Here is a 21,147-nt window from a genome sequence, read left to right as displayed (position 1 = left end):
AGGACATTGCCTGCAGTCCCGGATCGCAGGGACCGGATGGACCGCGCGGAGCACAGGGGGATTGCCGCGTCCCCGGTGCGCGTTGGAGAGGTCGGTTCGGAGAGCGAGCTGTCCCAGGAGGAGGAGGGGTCCTTTTCTACACCCGGACCGGTACCGGTCGCCGAGGCCCCTGGGGGCCCGGGTAAGTTGCGGGAGTCTACATTGCTGGCGGATGCCTTGCGGGATCTGATGGGGGTGGCGCAGGGGGGTGCGGTGCCCACGGGATCCCGGGATGTAGTGGGGGGGGTTGCGGCAGGTTCAGCGCAGGGGGCGGGGCCTGTGGCCCCGGGGGGGCCGTCAGGTCAGTTGCAGGAGCTGTTGGGGGGGCTGCAGGCCCTGGTTGGTAAGTTTGCTGGGGGCTCCGGGTCGCCTCAGGTGGCCCCCTGGATGGGTACTGTGGGGGGGGCCGGGGGGGCGGAGGTCATTCCTGCGCGGGATGCACCGCCTGCCGCGGTGTCGGGGAGCACGGATGCGGGGGCTGTGGGCCCGGGGGTCCCCCCGGTGCCCGCGGACCCGGGGGCGCGGTCTGACCTGGTTAGGATCGCGGATGCTGCCCGGTGCGAAGTCTATGTTTGTTTCGAAGGCCCATTGGGGGCGCATTTGAAGCAGGAGGTGCGGGACAAGATCGGCAAGGGTGAGTATGTGGAGATTTTCTCCTTGCTCCCCCTCGAGAAATTTAATTTGGACAGGGTTAAGCCGGACAGTTCCAAGAAGGACGACGAGGAAAAACGTAGGTATCGGCTGATCCCGCGCACATTTGCAAATTGGCTTCAGGCGTTCGCTATATTGGCTAGCGTGATAGGGGAAAAGAACCCCGAGCATTGCTCGGCGTTATTTTGTTACCTGGACGCGATTGGGGAGGCTCACCGAGTGTATGGAGGGCTGGCTTGGCTGCGCTATGATGAGCAGTTTCGTCAGCGTAAGGCAGTGCGGGCTGACCTGCGGTGGGATCACAAGGACATAAGCCTCTGGATGAGGCTTATGTCTGCTCCGCGGGCCCCCACTCCGTTTCTTCAGGGGGGGGCCGGGAGTGCGTCTTCCTCGGGACTGCCGGCCGGAAAGAAGTGGGGGGTGTGCTGGCCCTTTAATGAAGGGGCTTGTAAATTCGGAGGCGCGTGCCGCTTCAAGCATGAGTGCTCCGGGTGCGGCGGCACCCACCCCCTGTCTCGCTGTTTCAAAAAAGGTCAGCGTGCCAGTGCCGCCGGTCACAAAAGGGATGACGCCGGTGAACCTGGGAAGGATGCTTCCTTTCCTAAATAGGTATCCGGATGGTGCGGCGGCGCGTGGGTTAATTCTGGGTTTTCGGGACGGTTTTAGGATTCCCTGTTCTTTGGGAGGGGTGCCGCCGTTGGCCAGGAATTTGCGATCGGCTTTAGATCACCCGGGGGTTGTGGATGAAAAATTGGGTAAAGAGGTGGCGCTGGGCCAGATGGGTGGCCCTTTCGAAGTGCAGCCGTGGGGGGACCTGGTGGTCTCCCCGTTGGGTGTAGTTCCTAAGAAGGAGCCGGGGAAGTTTCGCTTGATTCATCACCTGTCTTTTCCGAAAGGGGGGTCGGTCAATGATTTCATTGACCCGGAGGCGTGTACGGTTTCCTACACTTCTTTTGACGCGGCGGTACGGTGGGTCAGGCGGTATGGTCGTGGGGCTCTCATGGCCAAGGCGGATGTGGAATCGGCGTTTCGCCTTCTGCCGGTCCACCCGGACAGCTTCCGGCTGTTGGGATGCCATTGGCGGGGCAAGTTTTATGTGGACTTGTGCCTGCCCATGGGTTGTTCCATTTCATGCGCCTATTTTGAAGCTTTTAGTTCATTCTTGGAATGGGTGGTGAGAGATGTTTCGGGCCTGGAGTCGGTCATCCACTATTTGGATGATTTTCTGTGCGTGGGCCCGCCTGCCTCCAGTGTGTGTGCGATTCTTCTGTCCACGTTGCAGCACATTGCGGGCAGGTTCGGGGTGCCGTTGGCGGGGGATAAGACGGAGGGCCCGGTGACGGAATTGAGTTTTCTGGGAATCGTGATTGATTCTGTGGCAATGGAGTGTCGATTGCCAGAGAATAAATTACGGGATCTGCAGGCGGAGTTGGCAGGCATGCAGGGCCGGCCGAAGGTTCAGCTTCGGGCCCTGCAGTCCCTGTTGGGCAAGCTGAATTTCGCTTGCCGGATCATCCCTATGGGCCGTGTGTTCTGCCGACGGCTGTCGGGGGCCACTGCCGGGGTAACCGCCCCTACCCACTTCGTGCGTTTGCGAAGGGAACACCGGGAGGACCTGCGGGCTTGGCATGAATTTTTGGAGTCGTATAATGGGCGGGCTATGTGGATGTCGGGGCCAGTGAGCAACTTCGATGTGGAGTTGGTTACTGACGCGGCTGGCTCAACGGGTTATGGGGCATTTTTCCGGGGTCGGTGGAGTGCGGAACCTTGGCCACGCTCATGGGAGGTTGCGGGGTTGTTGGGCAATTTGGTTTTGCTAGAATTGTTCCCGATAGTGGTGGCATTGGAGTTATGGGGGGCGGAGTTTCGTAATTTGAAGTTGCGCATCAATTGCGATAACATGGGGGTGGTCCAGGTCCTCAATCGGATGACTGCTTCTTCCCCCCCGGTCATCCGGCTGCTGCGACACCTGGTCTTTCGATGTTTGCGGCTCAATGTTTACGTTTATGCTGTGCACATACCTGGGGTGGAGAATTCTTTGGCTGACTCGCTCTCTCGTTTTCAGTGGGACAAGTTCCGGCAGCTGGCGCCGGGAGCGGAGGAGTCGGGGGCGCCATGCCCCGGGTGGATGTGGGAACTTCCCTTGGAATCGCCGCAGGTTGGTTAAAAAGGTCGTTGAGTGAGGCTACATGGTCCGCTTACTCTAGAGTGTGGGCGGAATGGTGGGCGTTCCTGCGGGAGGTTGGAGTGGCTGGTCGGGGCTCCGACCGGCGCTGGGTGGTATTGTACTGGGTTGCCCGGAACATTGAGACGGGCCTGTCTCCCGCATCTATTGAGCGGAAGCTGGCGGGGTTGGCCTTTTTGTTCAAACTGTGGGGGGAGCCGGACGGGACGAAGGATTTTTGGGTGAGGCAAACGTTGAAGGGGTACAGGAGGGATTGGAAGGGTAGGGATGCGCGCCGGCCGGTGTCATTTGACAATCTGGTGGCAATTTGTTCTCGGCTGGTGGACGTTTGCTCGTCTGCTTACGAGACCGTCCTGTTTACGGCAGCGTTTTCGCTGGCGTTTTATGGGGCTTTTAGGATTGGGGAGTTGGTGTGTCGCTCAAAACGGGTGGCTGGGGGTCTGTTGGATCAGGACGTGCAGGTGGTTGCGGATCGGGTGAGTATACGGTTGCGTAGGTCTAAGACTGATCAACGGGGCAAGGGAGTGGCGATTACGCTGCTCGCCCTGCCGGGCTCGGTAGTGTGCCCGGTGGCGGCGGTACGGGCTTTCCGGGCGGTGCGGCCTGGGAGGGCGGGCCCCTTTTTGGTGCACGAGGAGGGCTCTTTTCTATCCCGTTTTCAGTTTGTGTCGGTCTTTCGGCAATGCCTGAGGGCGGTGGGTTTGGATGAGCGGGACTACGCGTCCCACTCTTTTCGGATTGGGGCGGCCACGGAGGCGGCTCGATGTGGGCTGGAGGAGGCGGTGGTTCGCCGGATTGGTAGATGGGAGTCCCGGAGGTTCCGGTCCTATGTCCGGCCGCAGTTGCTACTGGGGTAAGGATGGTGCGGCTGGGGGTTGTTTGCTGTGGGATTTATGGGGGGGAGGACTGTGCTTGTAACATTCCTTTGGTTGTTGTGTTATTTCTCTTGTTTTCATTCCAGATGGAGGTTCTCAACGCCTCGTTTGGATCCTGGGGCATTCGTACGTCTGCTGGGGGGCCAGGAGAGGTGATTCTCTACCAGCAGGCAGGCAATTAGGTATCCCCAGGGAGGTAGCTAGGGTGATGTGGTTGGGTTTCCCGGGCATGAGGTGGGAGCGTGTCATGAGGGAGGTGGAGCGTTTCGCTTTGAGGGATAGGCCCCCGGATGTGCTGGTCGTTCATGCGGGGGGCAATGACCTGGGAGTTCGAAAAGTGAAGGACATTTTGGCGGATATCGAGGCTGATGTGTTGCGCATGCGAGTCCTTTTCCCGGGCACCATTTTGGTGTGGTCAGACATTGTGGCCAGAACGGTGTGGCGGGGGGCCAGGTCTTTAGCCAGCCTTGAGAAAACCAGGATTAGGGTTAATAAGGTTGTTGGGCGGTTTGTAGTGCAGAACGGGGGCATTGTGGTAAGACACAGGGAATTGGAGGTGAATGTAGGGCTTTATCTTAGGCGGGATGGCGTTCATCTATCGGATGTGGGGATTGACCTCTGGTCCTTTGGCTTACAGGAGGGCATACAGAAAGCTCTTCGGGTGTGGGGCGGCCCTCAAGGTTGAGGGGGTCACCCTTTCGGGCTGTGGCGGTGTGTTTTCTGGTGGTTTCTGACGGTAGACAGGTACTCAGAAGGGATCTGAGGGTGTGGGGGCTCATCTAACGATCGGCCCCTCTGGGTATTCCTGAACGTTGGAGGGAATACGGTTATGTTCACTGGCGGAAGTTGTCTCCGACCGGTCACAGGTGGAGGCCTTTGGGAAGTTGGTCAGGTGTACCGCAGTGATTGGGTATTGGCTTAAGTGTGGTCACCGTCAGAGATCACCAGAATGGGCAGTTAATGTTAATTTAAATGTGGTTTAATGTTAATAAAGTTATTTATATTTATATATTTATATATATATTTATATATTTATATATTTTCATATTTACAAGTTATTGGAGTAATTTTGAGTTATGTTTAATAAAGGCTGTTGTGGCCAGTTTACTCCAACCTATGGTGTGGTCTCGTTTCTAATAGATAAGGAATAGTATAAGGGGAACATTCAGACTACACTAGTCAAGAGAAGCACGGATTATGAATGCAATGATATAAGGAGTGCTGGACATGACAGTGTGGATGAGGGACACAGAGGGTTAAGCTTTATGGGTGGAGTTCAGGAAAAGGTTTGCAGGAAACAAGTTCAGTGTAGGGGAGGGGTCACATAAAAGGGAGAGGTGTGGCTTTAAGGAATCATTCGGAGCCCAGTGTGACACAGAGGAGGCAGTTTTTCCCACCCTCCCGCCCTATTGTTATGTGGTTGTTTTGTGGTGTTTTGTTGCTGGTCTTTTTCTTCTTTTGCAGGTTTCATCGGTTGTCACGGCAGCTGAAAGTTTTTCGTGTTGGCGGTGTGTTTTCTGGTGGTTTCTGACGGTAGACAGGTACTCAGAAGGGATCTGAGGGTGTGGGGGGCTCATCTAACGATCGGCCCCTCTGGGTATTCCTGAACGTTGGAGGGAATACGGTTATGTTCACTGGCGGAAGTTGTCTCCGACCGGTCACAGGTGGAGGCCTTTGGGAAGTTGGTCAGGTGTACCGCAGTGATTGGGTATTGGCTTAAGTGTGGTCACCGTCAGAGATCACCAGAATGGGCAGTTAATGTTAATTTAAATGTGGTTTAATGTTAATAAAGTTATTTATATTTATATATTTATATATATATTTATATATTTATATATTTTCATATTTACAAGTTATTGGAGTAATTTTGAGTTATGTTTAATAAAGGCTGTTGTGGCCAGTTTACTCCAACCTATGGTGTGGTCTCGTTTCTAATAGATAAGGAATAGTATAAGGGGAACATTCAGACTACACTAGTCATGGAAAATTTGGAAATTGTAAAAATTCTGAAATTCGGGAAATTCAAAATTCTAAATTCGGATTTTCAATTTCCGAATTTCAAATAAAAGGAAAAAAAGAATGAAGAGAAAACAAATTACCGTATATACTCGAGTATAGGCCGACCCGAATATAAGCCGAGGCCCCCAATTTACCCCCAAAAAACTGGAAAAAATTATTGACTCGTGTATAAGCCGAGGGTGAGACATGCCTGTCCATCCCTGTGTGTCCGTCCATCCCTGTGGGTCCATCCATCCCTGTGTGTGTGTCCATGCATCCGTGTGTGTGTGTGTGTGTGTCCATGCATCCGTGTGTGTGTGTGTGTGTGTGTGTGTGTGTCCATGCATCCGTGTGTGTGTGTGTGTGTGTGTGTGTGTGTGTGTGTGTGTGTGTGTGTGTGTGTGTCCGTGCAGCCTACCTGTGTCCAGCCTGCCTGTGTCCGTCCAGCCTGTGTCCGTCCAGCCTGCGTCCCGTCCAGCCTGCGTCCCGTCCAGCCTGCGTCCCGTCCCGGCCCGTCCCGTCCCGGCCCGGCCCGTCCCGTCCCGAGCCGAGCCTCCGTCCTTCAGCTCTTCGTCGGCGGCCATTCTAGGATTCAAAAGCCGCGCCTCCGTCGGTGATAGGCGGAACACTCAATTTCCCACTGACTGCTGTTCCGCCTATCGGATGTCCGTGATAGGCGGAACACTCAATTTCCCAGCAGCCTGTGTTCCGCCTATCACGGGCATCGTCTCATCCTCGTCCGTAGTACGAGGATGAGACGATGTCCGTGATAGGCGGAACACAGGCTGCTGGGAAATTCAGTGTTCCGCCTATCACAGGCGAAGGCGGAGGCGGAGGCGCGGCGTTTGAATGTTAGAATGGCCGCTGTCTGTCTGCTCGATACGCTGATCGAGCAGGCAGACAGCGATGACTCGAGTATAAGCCGAGGGGGGCACTTTCAGCCTCAAAAAAGAGGCTGAAAATCTCGGCTTATACTTGAGTATATACGGTAATTTTTTGTCAGTACACATGTCTACCTGAGGTCTCTAAACAGGGCAGTGACTCTCTCGGTGTCACCAGCGGCTTCTTCTTCTACTTTCCTCCTGTGTTCCTGCAGACTCTGGACTCTTTCCTCCGTCTCCTCTCTCTTTGTCAGAAGTTTCTGCAGAACATTCCTCAGTGTCTCCTTCTTCTTCTCAGAAGCCTCATCCAGTGACTCCATCTCATGTCCTTTATGTCCTCCAATCATACAACAAGAAATACAGATACAGGTCTCATCCTCAGTGCAGAAATACTTCAAAACTTCCTTATGGACGGAGCATTTCCTGCTCTCCATGGACAAGGTGGGGTCACATAAGACGTGTTCTGGGGACTTTTTATGGATTTTCAGGTGTTTATCACACAGAGAAACCTCACAGTGCAGACAGGATCTAACAGCAGGTACATGAGAGTCCACACAGTGAGTACAGAAGACCCCGGACTCCTCTTGATCTGGATGAGTAGACAGGAAAGTCTCTGCTATGTTACGTAGTGTTATGTTCCTGTGCAGTGCAGGCTGATCCGGAAACTTCTCTCTGCATTCAGGACAGGAATATCCTCCAGACCCCTCCTGTGTATCCAGCACACCATCAATACAGACCCAGCAGAAGTTGTGACCACATCTCAGGGTTACAGGATCGGTATAAATGTTCAGACAGACGGAACATTCCAACTCAGCTCTCAGATCACCAGACGCCATCGCTGACAGCAGAAGAGAAACTAAACTGAAAGTCTCTGACACCGGAGAGGAATGTGGATGGGGGAGGGGTGACGTCCTCCTACACAGGGTGAGGCTGGATGAATATTATAGGACACGGAGATCAGAGTACAGAAGGGAGGAGATTCGTTTTGCAGTAGTAATGAGAATTATACCTCCCAACATTAGAAGAGAGAAAGAGGGAAAGACGGATGTGGAGAAGACATGCGGAGCACTAAGTGCAATGACATGAAAAGGGGAGATGACTACATCATGATGAAAAGGAAATTGGTTATATAACCATCTGAAGATTTACCCCCCCTTCAGGGCCAGGCCATTTTTTGCGATACGACACTGCATTACTTTAACTGACAATTGCGCGGTCATGCAACACTGTACATACATTCAACATATATCAATTTTCCCACAAATAGAGCTTTCTTCTGCTGGTATTTGATCCCCACTGCATTTTTTTATGCTATTAAAAAAAATTATATTTTTTTCAGTTTTTGTTATAAAACATATCCAATGAAAACATTTTAAAAAATCAAATTTCTTCATCAATTTAGTCTAATATGTATTCTGCTACATGTTTTCGGTAAAAAAAAAATCCCAATAAGTGTGTATTGATTGGTTTGCAGAAACATTAAACATCTACAAACTATGGGATAGATCAGGGGCAGGCAACCCCCTGCACTGGTGCCGGTGACCTGTCGAATAATGCCTCTCATAGAAAAATGCATCCTATGCACTGCACATGCGCAGTACATCGCTTCACTTCAGCTGATATTCTGGTCATATGTATCGACTGGGCATGCTCAGTTCGATGCATTTTCCGATGAGAGACAAGCAACGGAGAGCGTGCAGAGAGAATCTAAATGTAAGATTCTGCCTCGCTCTCCACGCAGGCGAGCAATGTCATAGGAGCCGAAAACACTTGTTATTGGGCAGATTGTGGCGTGATCTTGCAGCGTGAATTTCTGGATGAGGACGGTGGTTGTTTCTGGATGTGGACGGTGGTTGTTTCTAGATGTGGACGGTGGTTGTTTCTGGATGTGGATGGTGGCTGTTTCTGGATGTGGACGGTGGTTGTTTCTGGATGTGGACGGTGGTTGTTTCTGGATGTGGACGGTGGTTGTTTCTGGATGTGGACGGTGGTTGTTTCTGGATGTGGACGGTGGTTGTTTCTAGATGTGGACGGTGGTTGTTTCTGGATGTGGATGGTGGCTGTTTCTGGATGTGGACGGTGGTTGTTTCTGGATGTGGACGGTGGTTGTTTCTGGATGTGGACGGTGGTTGTTTCTGGATGTGGACGGTGGTTGTTTCTGGATGTGGACGGTGGTTGTTTCTAGATGTGGACGGTGGTTGTTTCTAGATGTGGATGGTGGCTGTTTCTGGATGTGGACGGTGGTTGTTTCTAGATGTGGATGGTGGTTGTTTCTGGATGTGGACGGTGGTTGTTTCTGGATGTGGACGGTGGTTGTTTCTGGATGTGGACGGTGGTTGCTTTTGGCTGTATTTGGTCTTTTGCTAGATGGTGGAAGTTGCATATTGTTGTGAGTACAGTACATTTATACAACACTGTAAAGGAGCACTCTGCTGGGGGGACATATGATTTATGGAGGGGCTCCCCTGGGGGAAATATGATTTATGGAGGGTCTCTGCTGGGGGACATCTGATTTATGGAGGGGCTCTGCTGGGGGACATCTGATTTATTGAGGGGTTCCGCTGGGGAACATTTGGTTAGTGGAGGGGCTCTGCTGGGGGACATCTAATTTATGGAGGGGCTCTGCTGGGGGACATCTGAATTATAGAGGGGCTCTGCTGGGGGACATCTGAGTTATGGAGGGGCTCTGCTGGGGGACATCTGAGTTATGGAGGGGCTGCACTGGGGGACATCTAAATTATGGGGGGACTATGCTGGGAACACCTGATGTAAGGATGGACTTTGCTGGGAATGCCTGATGTAAAGTGGCACTGTGATTGGCACATATTGTTGTGGACATTAGAGAGCCCCTTAACATAAAATGTGCCCATCAGCATGCACTTTAATTTAGGTTAAGGGGCATGGTGATGGGCATTTTTTATGTTAAGGAATACGCTGACGGGCAGGACTACAATCTTTCAGAGTCATGGCACCGACTTGAGATTCATATCTCAGCCCAAAGAATACTTTAGTGGCTGGACCTCCTTGAATTTTAATTCAATACCCCTGCTATAGGCGATTCCTATATTCTGGGATATGGGGGTCTCGGGACAGAGCTCAGTATGCACATATAAAGATGATATCCTGGCTGTGTGCATGTATGGGACATATGCTGGACTCTGTGGACATCACAGTGTGGTAGATGTATGGAGGGTTCAGTATAATGCTGTGTACACACAGTCGGAATTTCCGACAAAAAATGTTCGATGGAACCTTGTTGTTGGAAATTCTGACCGTGTGTAGGCTCCATCAGACATTTTCCGTCGGAATTTCCGACACACAAAATTTGATATCTGGATCTCAAAATTTTCCAACAACAAAATCCGTTCTCGTAAATTCCAACCGTGTGTACAGAATTTTGACGTACAAAGTCCCATGCATGCTCTGAATCAAATACGTGACGGAAGTGCTCGGTCTTGTAAAAATAGCATTCGTATAGGAGATAGCACATTTGTCACGCTGAAAATATTTCAATCTTTTAATGCAGAGCATTCTCTTCTTCTTTATAATACTAGAATAATGAAGTTATTTTGCTGCTGATATTCATGCAGAGTTCTGAAAAAATGATTTCTTTATTATTTCTCGTGATCTCCTGAATAATATTACCGTATATACTCGAGTATAAGCCGAGATTTTCAGCCTCTTTTTTGAGGCTGAAAGTGCCCCCCTCGGCTTATACTCGAGTCATCGCTGTCTGCCCGCTCGATCAGCGTGTCGAGCAGACAGACAGCGGCCATTCTGATTCAAAAGCCGCGCCTCCGGCTCCGCCTTCGCCTGTGATAGGCGGAACACTGAATTTCCCAGCAGCCTGTGTTCCGCCTATCACGGGCATCCGCTCATCCTCGTACTACGGACGAGGATGATACGACGTCCGTGATAGGCGGAACACAGGCTGCTGGGAAATTCAGTGTTCCGCCTATCACAGGCGAAGGAGGAGGCGCGGCTTTTGAATTTTACAATGGCCGCCGACGAAGAGGGCACGGGACGGAGGCAAGGCAACGCACGGCACGGGACAGGACGGGACGGGACGGGACGGGACGAAGGCAAGGCACGACACGGGACGGAGGCTCGGGACAAAGGCTCGGGACACAGGTAGGCTGGACACACACACACACACACACACACACACACACACACACACACACACACACACACACGGATGGAGACACACACACACGGATGGATGGATGGATGGAGACACACACACACACAGGGATGGATGGATGGATGGATACACACACACACAGGGATGGATGGATGGATGGAGACACACACACACAGGGATGGATGGATGGATGGATGGAGACACACACACACAGGGATGGATGGATGGATGGATGGAGACACACACACACAGGGATGGATGGATGGATGGACACACACACACACAGGGATGGATGGACGGACACACAGGGATGGACGGACACACAGGGATGGACGGACACACAGGGATGGACGGACACACACACAGGGATGGACAGGCATGTCTCACCCTCGGCTTATACACGAGTCAATAAGTTTGCCAGTTTTTTTGGGGGTAAATTGGGGGCCTCGGCTTATATTCGGGTCGGCCTATACTCGAGTATATACGGTAGTTATTTTTTTCGTCAAATCTCCATAATAATGTTTTGTATTTATTTTTATAGTGATTTTTTTATTTATTTTTTTCAATCAAGATCTACTGTTTTATTTATTTTTTATAGTGATCTCAATTTTTTTTTGTCGTTTTGTGTGTCAAGTTACCACAACACCATTATTATCTTATCTAGTATTTTTTAACCTCAGTGAGGTTGGTTGGTGTCCCTTGTTAATTTGACATTGTATTTTTGAAATGTACCTGCCTACTCAGAAACAAACTGTCCTTTTTGATGTAAAACACATAGGCAAGTATTTTAACAAAAAAAATTGCCATTTATTATGGGTCATAACAAAACAAAGAGTAAGGCGATGCTGGATAAACTGATGAAATTTGTGAAGCCTTTGTACCCCAGGGCACACATCAAAACTAATTTACAGGTAAAATTGGTGGCCTGAGGAGTCCATATAATAGTGAGCACCATCCGGTCCAGGAGTCCAAGAGATCAGGAACAGCAGCAGATGACATATATGTCCCCAGGCTGTGGTCATACAACAGCCTGCATCTTTTCCAAGACCAGACTGAACCCAGGCCATCACACTCTTGTCTTCTTTAGATGCTTCCTTCCAGGCTGTGGCTCTGGTATTGAAGTTGTGGCAGGAGGTGGAGGACGATGGTCGACCTCATGGCTGCCACTTACCCCCACCACCTCCTGGCTGAGGCTTTCCTGTGTATGAAAAAGGGACATAGTTTTAGTTTTTTGGTCATCAGTCACACATAATTTTGCGCTCATGATGCAAATTGAATGTTAACAAATAGAAAAGACTATCATTCTGACCCCAGCATTTTTCATTCTTGTCCCAATCCTTTTTGGCCACTACTGTCTATTGATATGTAAACCACTTTTTTAAATCAGCAATTAGTGATCAGTAATAACATCTAGTTGGCATTGTTAATTTTACGACAAGAAATATGTTGAACACTCAAGCAGGGCTCCCCCACATCTGCCTGGGTGGAAGGCCCAGGTTGGACCTCGGAAGCCTATGCTGAGGTGGAAGGAAGCCTTGAAGGAAGAGTGGAGAGTGCTGGCCTGGGTTCCCTCTGGTCTGACAGAAAATGTAGTCCGTCATAGTACCACAGCCTGGGGACATAACGGCATCTGATGCTCCTGATCTCTGGGAATTCTGGACCTTCTTTCGCTCCCTAAGATAAGTGCTCTTTATGCCACCAATTTTGGCCTTCAAATAGGTGATGTCTGCCGTGGTGATCATCGGCTTCACAAATTCAAGCAGTTTCTCAAGCACTGCCTTCCTATTTCTTAGCTTATTAAAAAACAGATGGCTCACCTGCCACAGACAGGGCAGCTCCCTGAACATGTCAATGAATTTTGCTAGAAATTCACTATCATTGAATGGATCCATTTTCTCTGCAAGACACAACACAAGACAAACCCTAATGTCAGGCTTAATTCTCCTAATCTTGCCCCAATATAGGCATCAATCTAGAACAGGGGTCTCAAACTCAATTTACCTGGGGGCCGCTGGAGGTAGATTCTGGGTAAGGCTGGGCCGCATCAAGTTTTCCACAAAAAATGCGCTTACAAAATATCATTATTCAGATTCAAATGTCTTTATTAACAGTTCTTTAACATTTAACTTTTAGAACATGAATGGACATAAACTGTTTGAACATGGCTTTATCTGCCTACTTCTTGCTGCTAGAGATCTGACAGCGCTTACTCTTGCATAGCCGAGCCACATTTGGCGTAAGTGAGGAAGCAGTTGAGACCCTCAGCACAGCTTGAAGATGAGCATCAGTAATTCTAGACCTGTACTTTGACTTATTGAAGTTCAAGGTAGAGAAGAGCTTTTCGCACAAGTATGTGCTCCCAAAAAGACACATGGTCTGCTTGAACATTCGGGAAAGCTCAGGGAAGCTGGGGGGCAATTCTCTTAAAAATTGCCCAAGTTTGTCTGCTTTTCCACTCACATCCCTAAACTTGGCTTTGAGTTCAGAGTTACACTGCAGGTCAATGAGCTCTATTTGAAACACTGGAGGGGCATCTTGCACATCAAAGGAGAAGGGGTCTGCAAAAATTTGAAATGTGGCTCTGTGTCTCTTGAAGTCTGCAAATCTATGATCAAATTCCTCCTGTAGCCTCAAAATGACATCCACATACTCCTCATGACTGAATAGTGTGCCTGAATCAATGAGTGACTTGCATGCTGGGAAATGGCAAAGGTTTGTTTGAGAAAGCTGGTCTTTCCACAATATAAGTTTTGTAGAGAACGCTCTCACGCTGTCATAGGCAGCACTGACAAGTTGCCCCTGGCCTTGTAACCTCTTATTCAGTACATTAAGCTCATGTGTGATATCAACCAAAAAAGCTAAGTCCATGAGCCATTTTGGATCACTTAGCAAAGGAACAGAAGCCCCATCTTTCTCCATAAAAGCTTTCACTTCCGCTCTCAACTCAAAAAATCTCTTCAATACGTTTCCCCTGCTGAGCCAACGCACCTCGGTAAAGTAGAGCACATCCCCATATTCTGACTCTATTTCCTCTAAAAAAGCACGAAACATTCTGTGTTTTAAGCCCCTGGATCTGATTTGATTGATGCATTTCACAACGAAAGACATCACGTTGTCAAACTTCAGGCATTTGCTGCAAAGGGCCTGCTGATGAATAATGCAGTGCAGAGCAATGACCTCCTCTAAACCTTCCTCTTTCTTTTTTTTATTAACAAGTGCCACCAGTCCTTTTTTCCTCCCGATCATTGATGGCGCTCCATCAGTTGTTATTCCGACAAACTTCCTCCAAGGCAAACCAGCATTCTGAAAAGCATCACACAGCTGGTGAAATATCTCTTGGGCGGTGGTCTGGCCATGCATTGGAACTAGTGAGAGCAACTCCTCTGTGACTTCAAAATTGTCATCAACACCCCGGACATAGATTGCAAGCTGGGCAGTGTCGGTGATGTCTGTGGTCTCATCAAGAGCGACTGAGTATACACTGAAACATTTTATTTTCTCACACAGTTGATCATAAATGTCACTTGAAGGGTCAGAAATGCGCTCTGCCACGGTGTTGGAAGAAAGGCTGATGTTGCTAAACTGACCTTTCTTTTCTGGAGAGATAATACTTGCAGCCTGTAACATGCACTTTTTTATAAATTCCCCTTCTTTAAATGACTTTCCTGCTTTAGCAATCATCATACTAACTACGTAGCTGGCTTCGACTGCTGCATCATTCTCTTTGGTTGCTTTCTTAAAGAAATCTTGTTGCCTCAGCAGACATGTCTTAAGTTTAGCAACCTGGTTGGCTCTCTCATCTTCCTGGTACTTTGCATACTCCTCAGCATGTCTAGTTGTGTAATGACGCTTCAAATTGTATTCTTTGGGCACTGCAACTTTCTCTGTGCAAATAAGACAAGTTGGGATGCCCTTGTGCTCAATAAAGAAATATTGCTTTTCCCACTTTTCCTGAAATTGTCTGTGCTCATCATCAACCTTTCTCTTCACTGCAGGCTTTGAGCAAGACATATTTGGGGCTGCGTACCAAAAACTTAGGCCTATGGTGCCTTGAGATACCCACTTCAGCACAAGGTGCTCTGGATGAGCGGAAATAGAGTTTCCCAGTCCCCCTAGCTGCCTAGCATGACCTTCGGCAACATTAAAGAGGACCTGATTTTTACTCACAGGAGTAGCCATATACCTTTAGGGTGGGCACGCACCTGTCTGGTTTATAAAAATAGCACTCCTCCACTCTGCTGTGCCCCCCTGTATATTTCTTGCCCTGTATGCTAATACTGAGCATCAAGGAGGAAGAGACGCCGGGGTTTCTCAATGGGCGTCTCCTTCTCCATGTGCCTCAATCCAATCACAGTGAGAGTCACAGCCAGGAAGAAAAAAACTCCTTGTCTGTGACACTCTTTGATGTGATTGGATCACAACACAGCCAGGGAGAAGGAGACGCCCATTGAGAAACCCCTGCGTCTCCTCCTCCCATGCAGGGCCTCCAATGGCAGAACGTCCTGTCGCCTGAACGGGAAAGAGAAGAAAAAAAGTGAGGCGTGGAGAGCGTGACTGACAGGCTGGTACTTGCCTCTCCGTGTCCCTCCCATCGAAGAAGATGAAGTCGCCGCTCTGAACGCACTTGGTGCAGGTCAGCGTCCGGCGGTGTTACACAGCGGGCAGCGCTCCACCGCCACTTACTCCCCCTGGTGAGATGCCGAGGTACTGTACTTGGCGGTGGAGCGCTGCCCGCTGTGTAACACCGCCGGAGGCTGACCTGCACCAAGTGCGTTCAGAGCGGCGACTTCATCTTCTTCAAGTACCGGAGGGAAGGTGGCTAAGTGCTTTTCCAGGCGGGGGGCCGCAAAATATTGTCCCGCGGGCCGCAGTTGGCCCGCGGGCCGGGAGTTTGAGACCCCTGATCTAGAAGCAGTATAGGCCACTGATGAAGTTAAAATTGTACCTTCATTATTACGTTTGGCGCTTCAGCTACTCCTTCCTCCGCTCACAGATCGTACGTATGACGCACGAGTGTTAAACTTTATATACACTGTGCATGCGTGAAAAACTCTGTCTGCCCCTGATGTTCTTTCTAGTCTATTCCCCGCCCCTTGTCTTTCGGCGCAGTGGGAGAGCACATGGCGGAGAAAGAGCAAGTGCATGCAGATGCAGATGCAGCAGAAACGACAAAAGGCCGAAGCCACAAATGTCCCGGTCCCGGAGGAGATTTAAGGCCTCAAATATGTCCTTTATAGCGATGGAGGACATCTTGAAGAGGGCAGACTATGATGGGAAGCATGAACCTTACCCAAACCCAAATGTGAGAAAGGCCAAGATCATGACTAAAAGTCTGCACAGAAATTTTGGGGTAAACGATGGTCAGACCTGAAATTGAGGGAGCATGATCAGTACAGAAATATCAAGAGAGTTCTTCAAAAAAGTAAGTAGTTGTCATGTGTTCCTATTATTATTATTACTTGCATGCTGCTCCATGTGCTTTTCTTTACTGCTGTACAGTTTAAAATGGCAACTTTCAGGTTTGTGGGCACAGTAATTGTTCTTAGTAAACATTGTTTGTTCGCCCACTAATACAATGTTTTTGGCAGATGCAGGTTAACTACGTTTGCTCATGCCTATTTGTATTAAAAGAAGTTTGTTCTCTACATGGGTTTGTAACTAGAATGAAATGCAAACTTGATTTAGTGTAAGTAGAGGACACTTAGCAGCTGTTTACACATCTGGACGCAGGAACACTAGTGTGGGACACTAGAAAACCCTTTTTAGGGTGTCCCTCACAGGTGCTCCAGTGGATACTAGGGGTGTCTCCATGTGTGAAAATTGTACAAAAAAAGCTAAGTATTTCAGTTTTAGAAAGGGAAAAAAATGAATGTCTTTGGCTTGGAATTCTGCCAAAAAAAGACAATTGTACGACACTTCCAAACAATGTTTCATATTACTATTTCTGGCCTGAAACATCTGTGTGCTAAGTATACCTTTTTTTAATTCACATAGGGGAGAAAAGACTCGGGACACCTGAGGACACCAGGGTCCCCTCACCTCCTAAAGAAAAGGAAATCCCCACACCACAACCAGAAGATATGGAGGAAGGAGAGGTTTATGAAGTGGGCGAAATAGTGACCACAACAGGCGAGTGTCTGAGACCACAACTTCATAAATAGATGGATGCCTGCATATTTATAATACATGGTGTATTTTTTTAAATGTATTTTTAAGTGAGATGGATGTTGTGGAAGAAGAATCTCATTTCACAAGTGCAAGTGCCCAGATCCTCATCAGGGAGAGATCATGGTGTGCAATCGAATATCAAAGGAAGACATCAATGATGTGGAAAAAAAGACTCAAAAACATCATTGATGTTTTAGGCAGAATCTAAAATACCCCAAAATTCTTCTATTTTTTTGTATTTTTATTATTTTCACACATTTTAAATATTTTTTAGAAAGCCAAATTTTGAAGATGCACACAGTGTGTTAACATGTGCCATCTGCCATCACGGGATATCAAGGTACGCGTTTTGGTTGTGCAACCCCTTCCTCGCAACTAATGTAGATGAGAAGAACACCCCCAAAACACGTCCATTGATCCCCCATGATGGGAGCTAGGGATGAGCTTCGTGTTCGAGTCGAACATACGTTCGACTCGAACATCGGCTGTTCGTCCGTTCGGCGAAGTCCGAATATTTTGGTCCGTTCGCGCCAAATTCGTGTGGCGCTCATGGCCCACAATGCATTGCGATGGCGCAGTGCATTGCTGGCTCATGATTGGCCAAGCATGCACTGTGACCCCGCATGCTTGGCCAATCGCAGCGCCAGCAGCGCGGAGAGCCATGATTGGCCACAGGCAGGATGCCTGTGGCCAATCATAGCTCAGGCTGTGTAGTGCACGCCCCACACTATATAAGGCCACCAGCGCGGCGGCCTTGTGTAGTGTGTTGGCGTCTGAAGCAGTGGGTGTTCTGTGTACCTTCAACACAGTACACACCGATCGTTTTCGGACGATTTTCGATCTTGCTGTTGTGTAGTGGTTGTTGTCTGCGTGCCCTGACCGCAGTATACACCGCTATATTCACCTCACCTATATAGCTAGTGATCTATCTTTTATAATAGAGCTTGCAGTCAGTAGTGTTAGGAGCTAGTGCATGCTGTCTGCGTGCTCTGTACCCAGTACATACCGCTATATCCACCTACATAGCTCTTCTCTATTTGAGCCCACTTGCCATCTGCAGGAGTTATTGGAAGTTGTGTGTGCCTCTAGCACAGCACAGTATGCATCTGTATATACCCCTTTATCTCTGGTGTTCTATAATAAAGGCATCTGCAGGAGTTAGTGGGTGTTCTGTGTACCTTCAACACAGTACACACCGATCGTTTTCGGACGTTTTTCGATCTTGCTGTTGTGTAGTGGTTGTTGTCTGCGTGCCCTGACCGCAGTATACACCACTATATTCACCTCACCTATATAGCTAGTGATCTATCTTTTATAATAGAGCTTGCAGTCAGTAGTGTTAGGAGCTAGTGCGTGCTGTCTGCGTGCTCTGTACCCAGTACATACCGCTATATCCACCTACATAACTGTTCTCTATTTGAGCCCACTTGCCATCTGCAGGAGTTATTGGAAGTTGTGTGTGCCTCTAGCACAGCACAGTATACATCTGTATATACCCCTTTATCTCTGCTGTTCTATAATAAAGGCATATGCAGGAGTTAGTGGGTGTTGTGTGCCTCTAGCACAATATACACTACCCAACTGCTTTTTTACCCAACTCCCTTCAGGCCATTACCATGTCTGGAAGGCCAGCAAGGAGAGGCAGACAGGCGCGAGCCGATAAAAGAGGGCAAGCAGGCTCTGTGTCTAGAGACAACAGTGCTGGTCGTGGACGCGGTGCATTGTCATCAGCACGTGGCCCTGGGACACGCTTGTCCTTCTTTTCGGCAGCTGGACATGTTGAGCCGCAACATGCCAATGACTTGGTAGAGTGGATGACCAAGCCCTCTTCATCCTCCTCATCCTCTCTCACCCAGTCTCAGGGTACTAGCAAAGCAGCTGCCAACGCATCGTCTTCCCTCCTCTCAATGTCATCATCAGTGACTCCTTCCCTAGACCCACCACGTCCTCCTGAGGAGTCTCCTGAACTCTTTGAGCACAGTGTTGGGTACATGCTCCAGGAGGATGCCCAGTGTTTTGTGGGCTCTGATGATGACACTCAGCTAGAGGAAGGCAGTAGCGTGAGCGCAGAGAGAGGGGATGCTCAAGAAGGACAGCAATCTGGCAGTCATGTTCCACAAGCTGCAGCATACTGCCAGGTTTGCTACAGCGATGAAGATGGAGGGGATGATGAGGGCACTGACTCCACGTGGGTGCCTGGAAGGAGAGAGGAGAGAGGAGGAGGAGGAGGAGGCACATGTCCAACGAGGCAGGATGCCCTCCGGGGGCCAGCTTAGGGGCAGCACACCGACTGAATGACACCGCAGAGCTCCGCCTGTGCAGGGCGCTGCCTCTGCGCGTTATTCTAAAAGTTCTTTGGTGTGGGCCTTTTTTGAGACAAGTGCATCAGATCGCACCGCTGCTATTTGCAACATATGTCTCAAGCGTATCACGCGTGGCCAAAACATCAGCCGCTTGGGCACCACATGCTTGACCAGACATATGTTGACCTGCCATGCAGCTCGTTGGCAAGCGTACCTCAAAGACCCACACCAAAGAACAAAGCGGACCTCTCCTTGCTCCTCATCAGCTGGCATCTCCAACCCCACTAGACCTTCAGTCCTCTCTGAAACCTGCTCTGAGAGGAATGAAGGTGTAGAATTAGGTGTGTCACAGCCAAGTGCTTCCGGGAACTCTGCTAGCGGTACACCCACGTCCGATTATAGCAGGCAAATGTCCCTGCCCCAGCTGCTGGACCGGCGAAAGAAGTTCACTCCCAGCTATCCACATGCCCAGCGGTTGAATGCTAGCTTGGCTAAATTGCTAGCACTTCAACTGCTGCCTTTTCAGTTGGTAGACTCGGCCCCCTTCCGTGAGTATGTACAATGTGCGGTTCCTCAGTGGCAGGTCCCCAAACGCCACTTTTTCTCACGGAAGGCGATTCCGGTTCTCTACCGGTATGTGGAAGGCAATGTCCTTGCCTCGCTGGACAGGGCGGTCAGCGGTAAGGTGCATATTACCGCTGACTCATGGTCCAGCAGGCATGGACAGGGACGTTACCTGTCTTTCACGGCCCATTGGGTGACTCTTCTGGCAGCTGGGAAGGAAGCAGGACAAGGTGCAGTAGTGTTGGAGGTTGTTCCGCCACCACGCCTCCAAAATGCTACTATTGGTTGTGACACACCTCTCTCCTCCACCCCTCCTCTTCTTCTTCCTCCATGGCCTCTTCCAGTGCTCTGTCCTCAGAACCAGCGGTGCTTCGTAGGCGTTCCAGGGGCTACGCAAGTACGCAGGCAAAACGATGCCATGCCGTGCTTGCGCTGGTTTGTTTGGGGGACAGGAGCCACACTGGGGCGGATGTTTTGTCAGCTCTGCAGGGGCAGGCCGAGAGGTGGTTGACGCCACGCCAGCTTAAGCCAGGAATGGTGGTTTATGACAATGGCACCAACCTCCTCTCCGCCCTCCGACAGGGACAACTGACCCATGTGCCCTGTGTAGCTCACGTCCTTAACCTGGTGGTGCAGCAGTTCTTGGGCAGGTACCCCGGCTTACAGGATGTCCTGAAGCAGGCCAGGAAAGTCTGTGTGCATTTCCGCCGATCATTTAATGCCTGTGCTCGGTTGGCTGAGCTCCAAAAGGAGTTGAACCTGCCCAAGAACCGTCTTATATGTGACATGCCCACCAGGTGGAACTCAACGTTGGCCATGCTGCAGCGGCTGCACACGCAGCAGAGGGCCATCAATGAGTACCTGTGCGACTACGGCACCAGGACAGGGTCAAGGGAGCTCGGTTTTTTCTCACCACGCCAGTGGGGCATGATCAGGGATGCATGCACTGTCCTGTCACCATTTGAAGAGGCCACAAGGATGGTGAACAGTGACAGTGCATGCATCAGTGACACTGTACCTCTTGTCCACCTCTTGGAGCATACGCTGCGTGGAATAATGGACAGGGCACTTGAGGCAGAACAGAGGCAGGAAGAGGAGGACTTCCTTGCCTCTCAAGGCCCCCTTTATCCAGACAGTGTTCCTGCTGTGCCACCCATCACACAGGAAGAGGATGAGGAGGAGGAAGAGGAGGAGGATGATGATTGTGTCAGCATGGAGGTGGAGGCTGGCACTCAGCATCAGCAGCAGCAGTCTTGTAGGGATGATTTACAGTCCCAAGAAACACGTGGACTTGTATGTGGCTGGGAGGAGGTAGCTGTGGATCATGTTGTCCTTAGTG

At 49.9% G+C, this 21,147-nt stretch overlaps 2 protein-coding genes across 2 annotated transcripts in view; one reads left to right on the top strand and one right to left on the bottom strand.

Annotated features, from left to right (window-relative positions):
- The window catches only part of LOC143962534 (uncharacterized), a 60,733-nt gene that overhangs the window by 4,244 nt on the left and 35,342 nt on the right, over positions 1–21,147 (bottom strand). Inside the window, exon 2 of the mRNA XM_077471806.1 lies at positions 6,765–7,561. Within this exon, the coding sequence (XP_077327932.1) occupies positions 6,765–7,561 (797 nt within the window). The remainder of the gene's footprint in view (positions 1–6,764; positions 7,562–21,147) is intronic.
- LOC143962088 (uncharacterized) lies at positions 1,673–4,698 on the top strand. The gene is made up of 2 exons (XM_077471415.1): positions 1,673–2,848; positions 3,837–4,698. The coding sequence occupies exons 1-2, from the start codon at positions 1,691–1,693 to the stop codon at positions 3,930–3,932; spliced, it is 1,254 nt and encodes a 417-aa protein (XP_077327541.1). The 5' UTR covers positions 1,673–1,690; the 3' UTR covers positions 3,933–4,698.

This window comes from Lithobates pipiens, unplaced genomic scaffold (genome assembly GCF_037356315.1).
Source record: "Lithobates pipiens isolate NorthernLeopardFrog02 unplaced genomic scaffold, aLitPip1_a1.2 Scaffold_8, whole genome shotgun sequence".
Classification (NCBI taxonomy): domain Eukaryota; kingdom Metazoa; phylum Chordata; class Amphibia; order Anura; family Ranidae; genus Lithobates; species Lithobates pipiens.
The sequence above is the reverse complement of the archived record's forward strand: the minus strand, read 5'-3'. Positions and strand labels throughout refer to the sequence as shown.

Bases quoted from the DNA above. Each gene is read 5' to 3' on its own strand.
- LOC143962088 (XM_077471415.1), top strand. From the start codon at position 1,691: ATGGCCAAGGCGGATGTGGAATCGGCGTTTCGCCTTCTGCCGGTCCAC. The intron at 2,849-3,836 runs GTTGGTTAAAAA...TTTTCATTCCAG, and splicing joins TTCCCTTGGAATCGCCGCAG to ATGGAGGTTCTCAACGCCTC.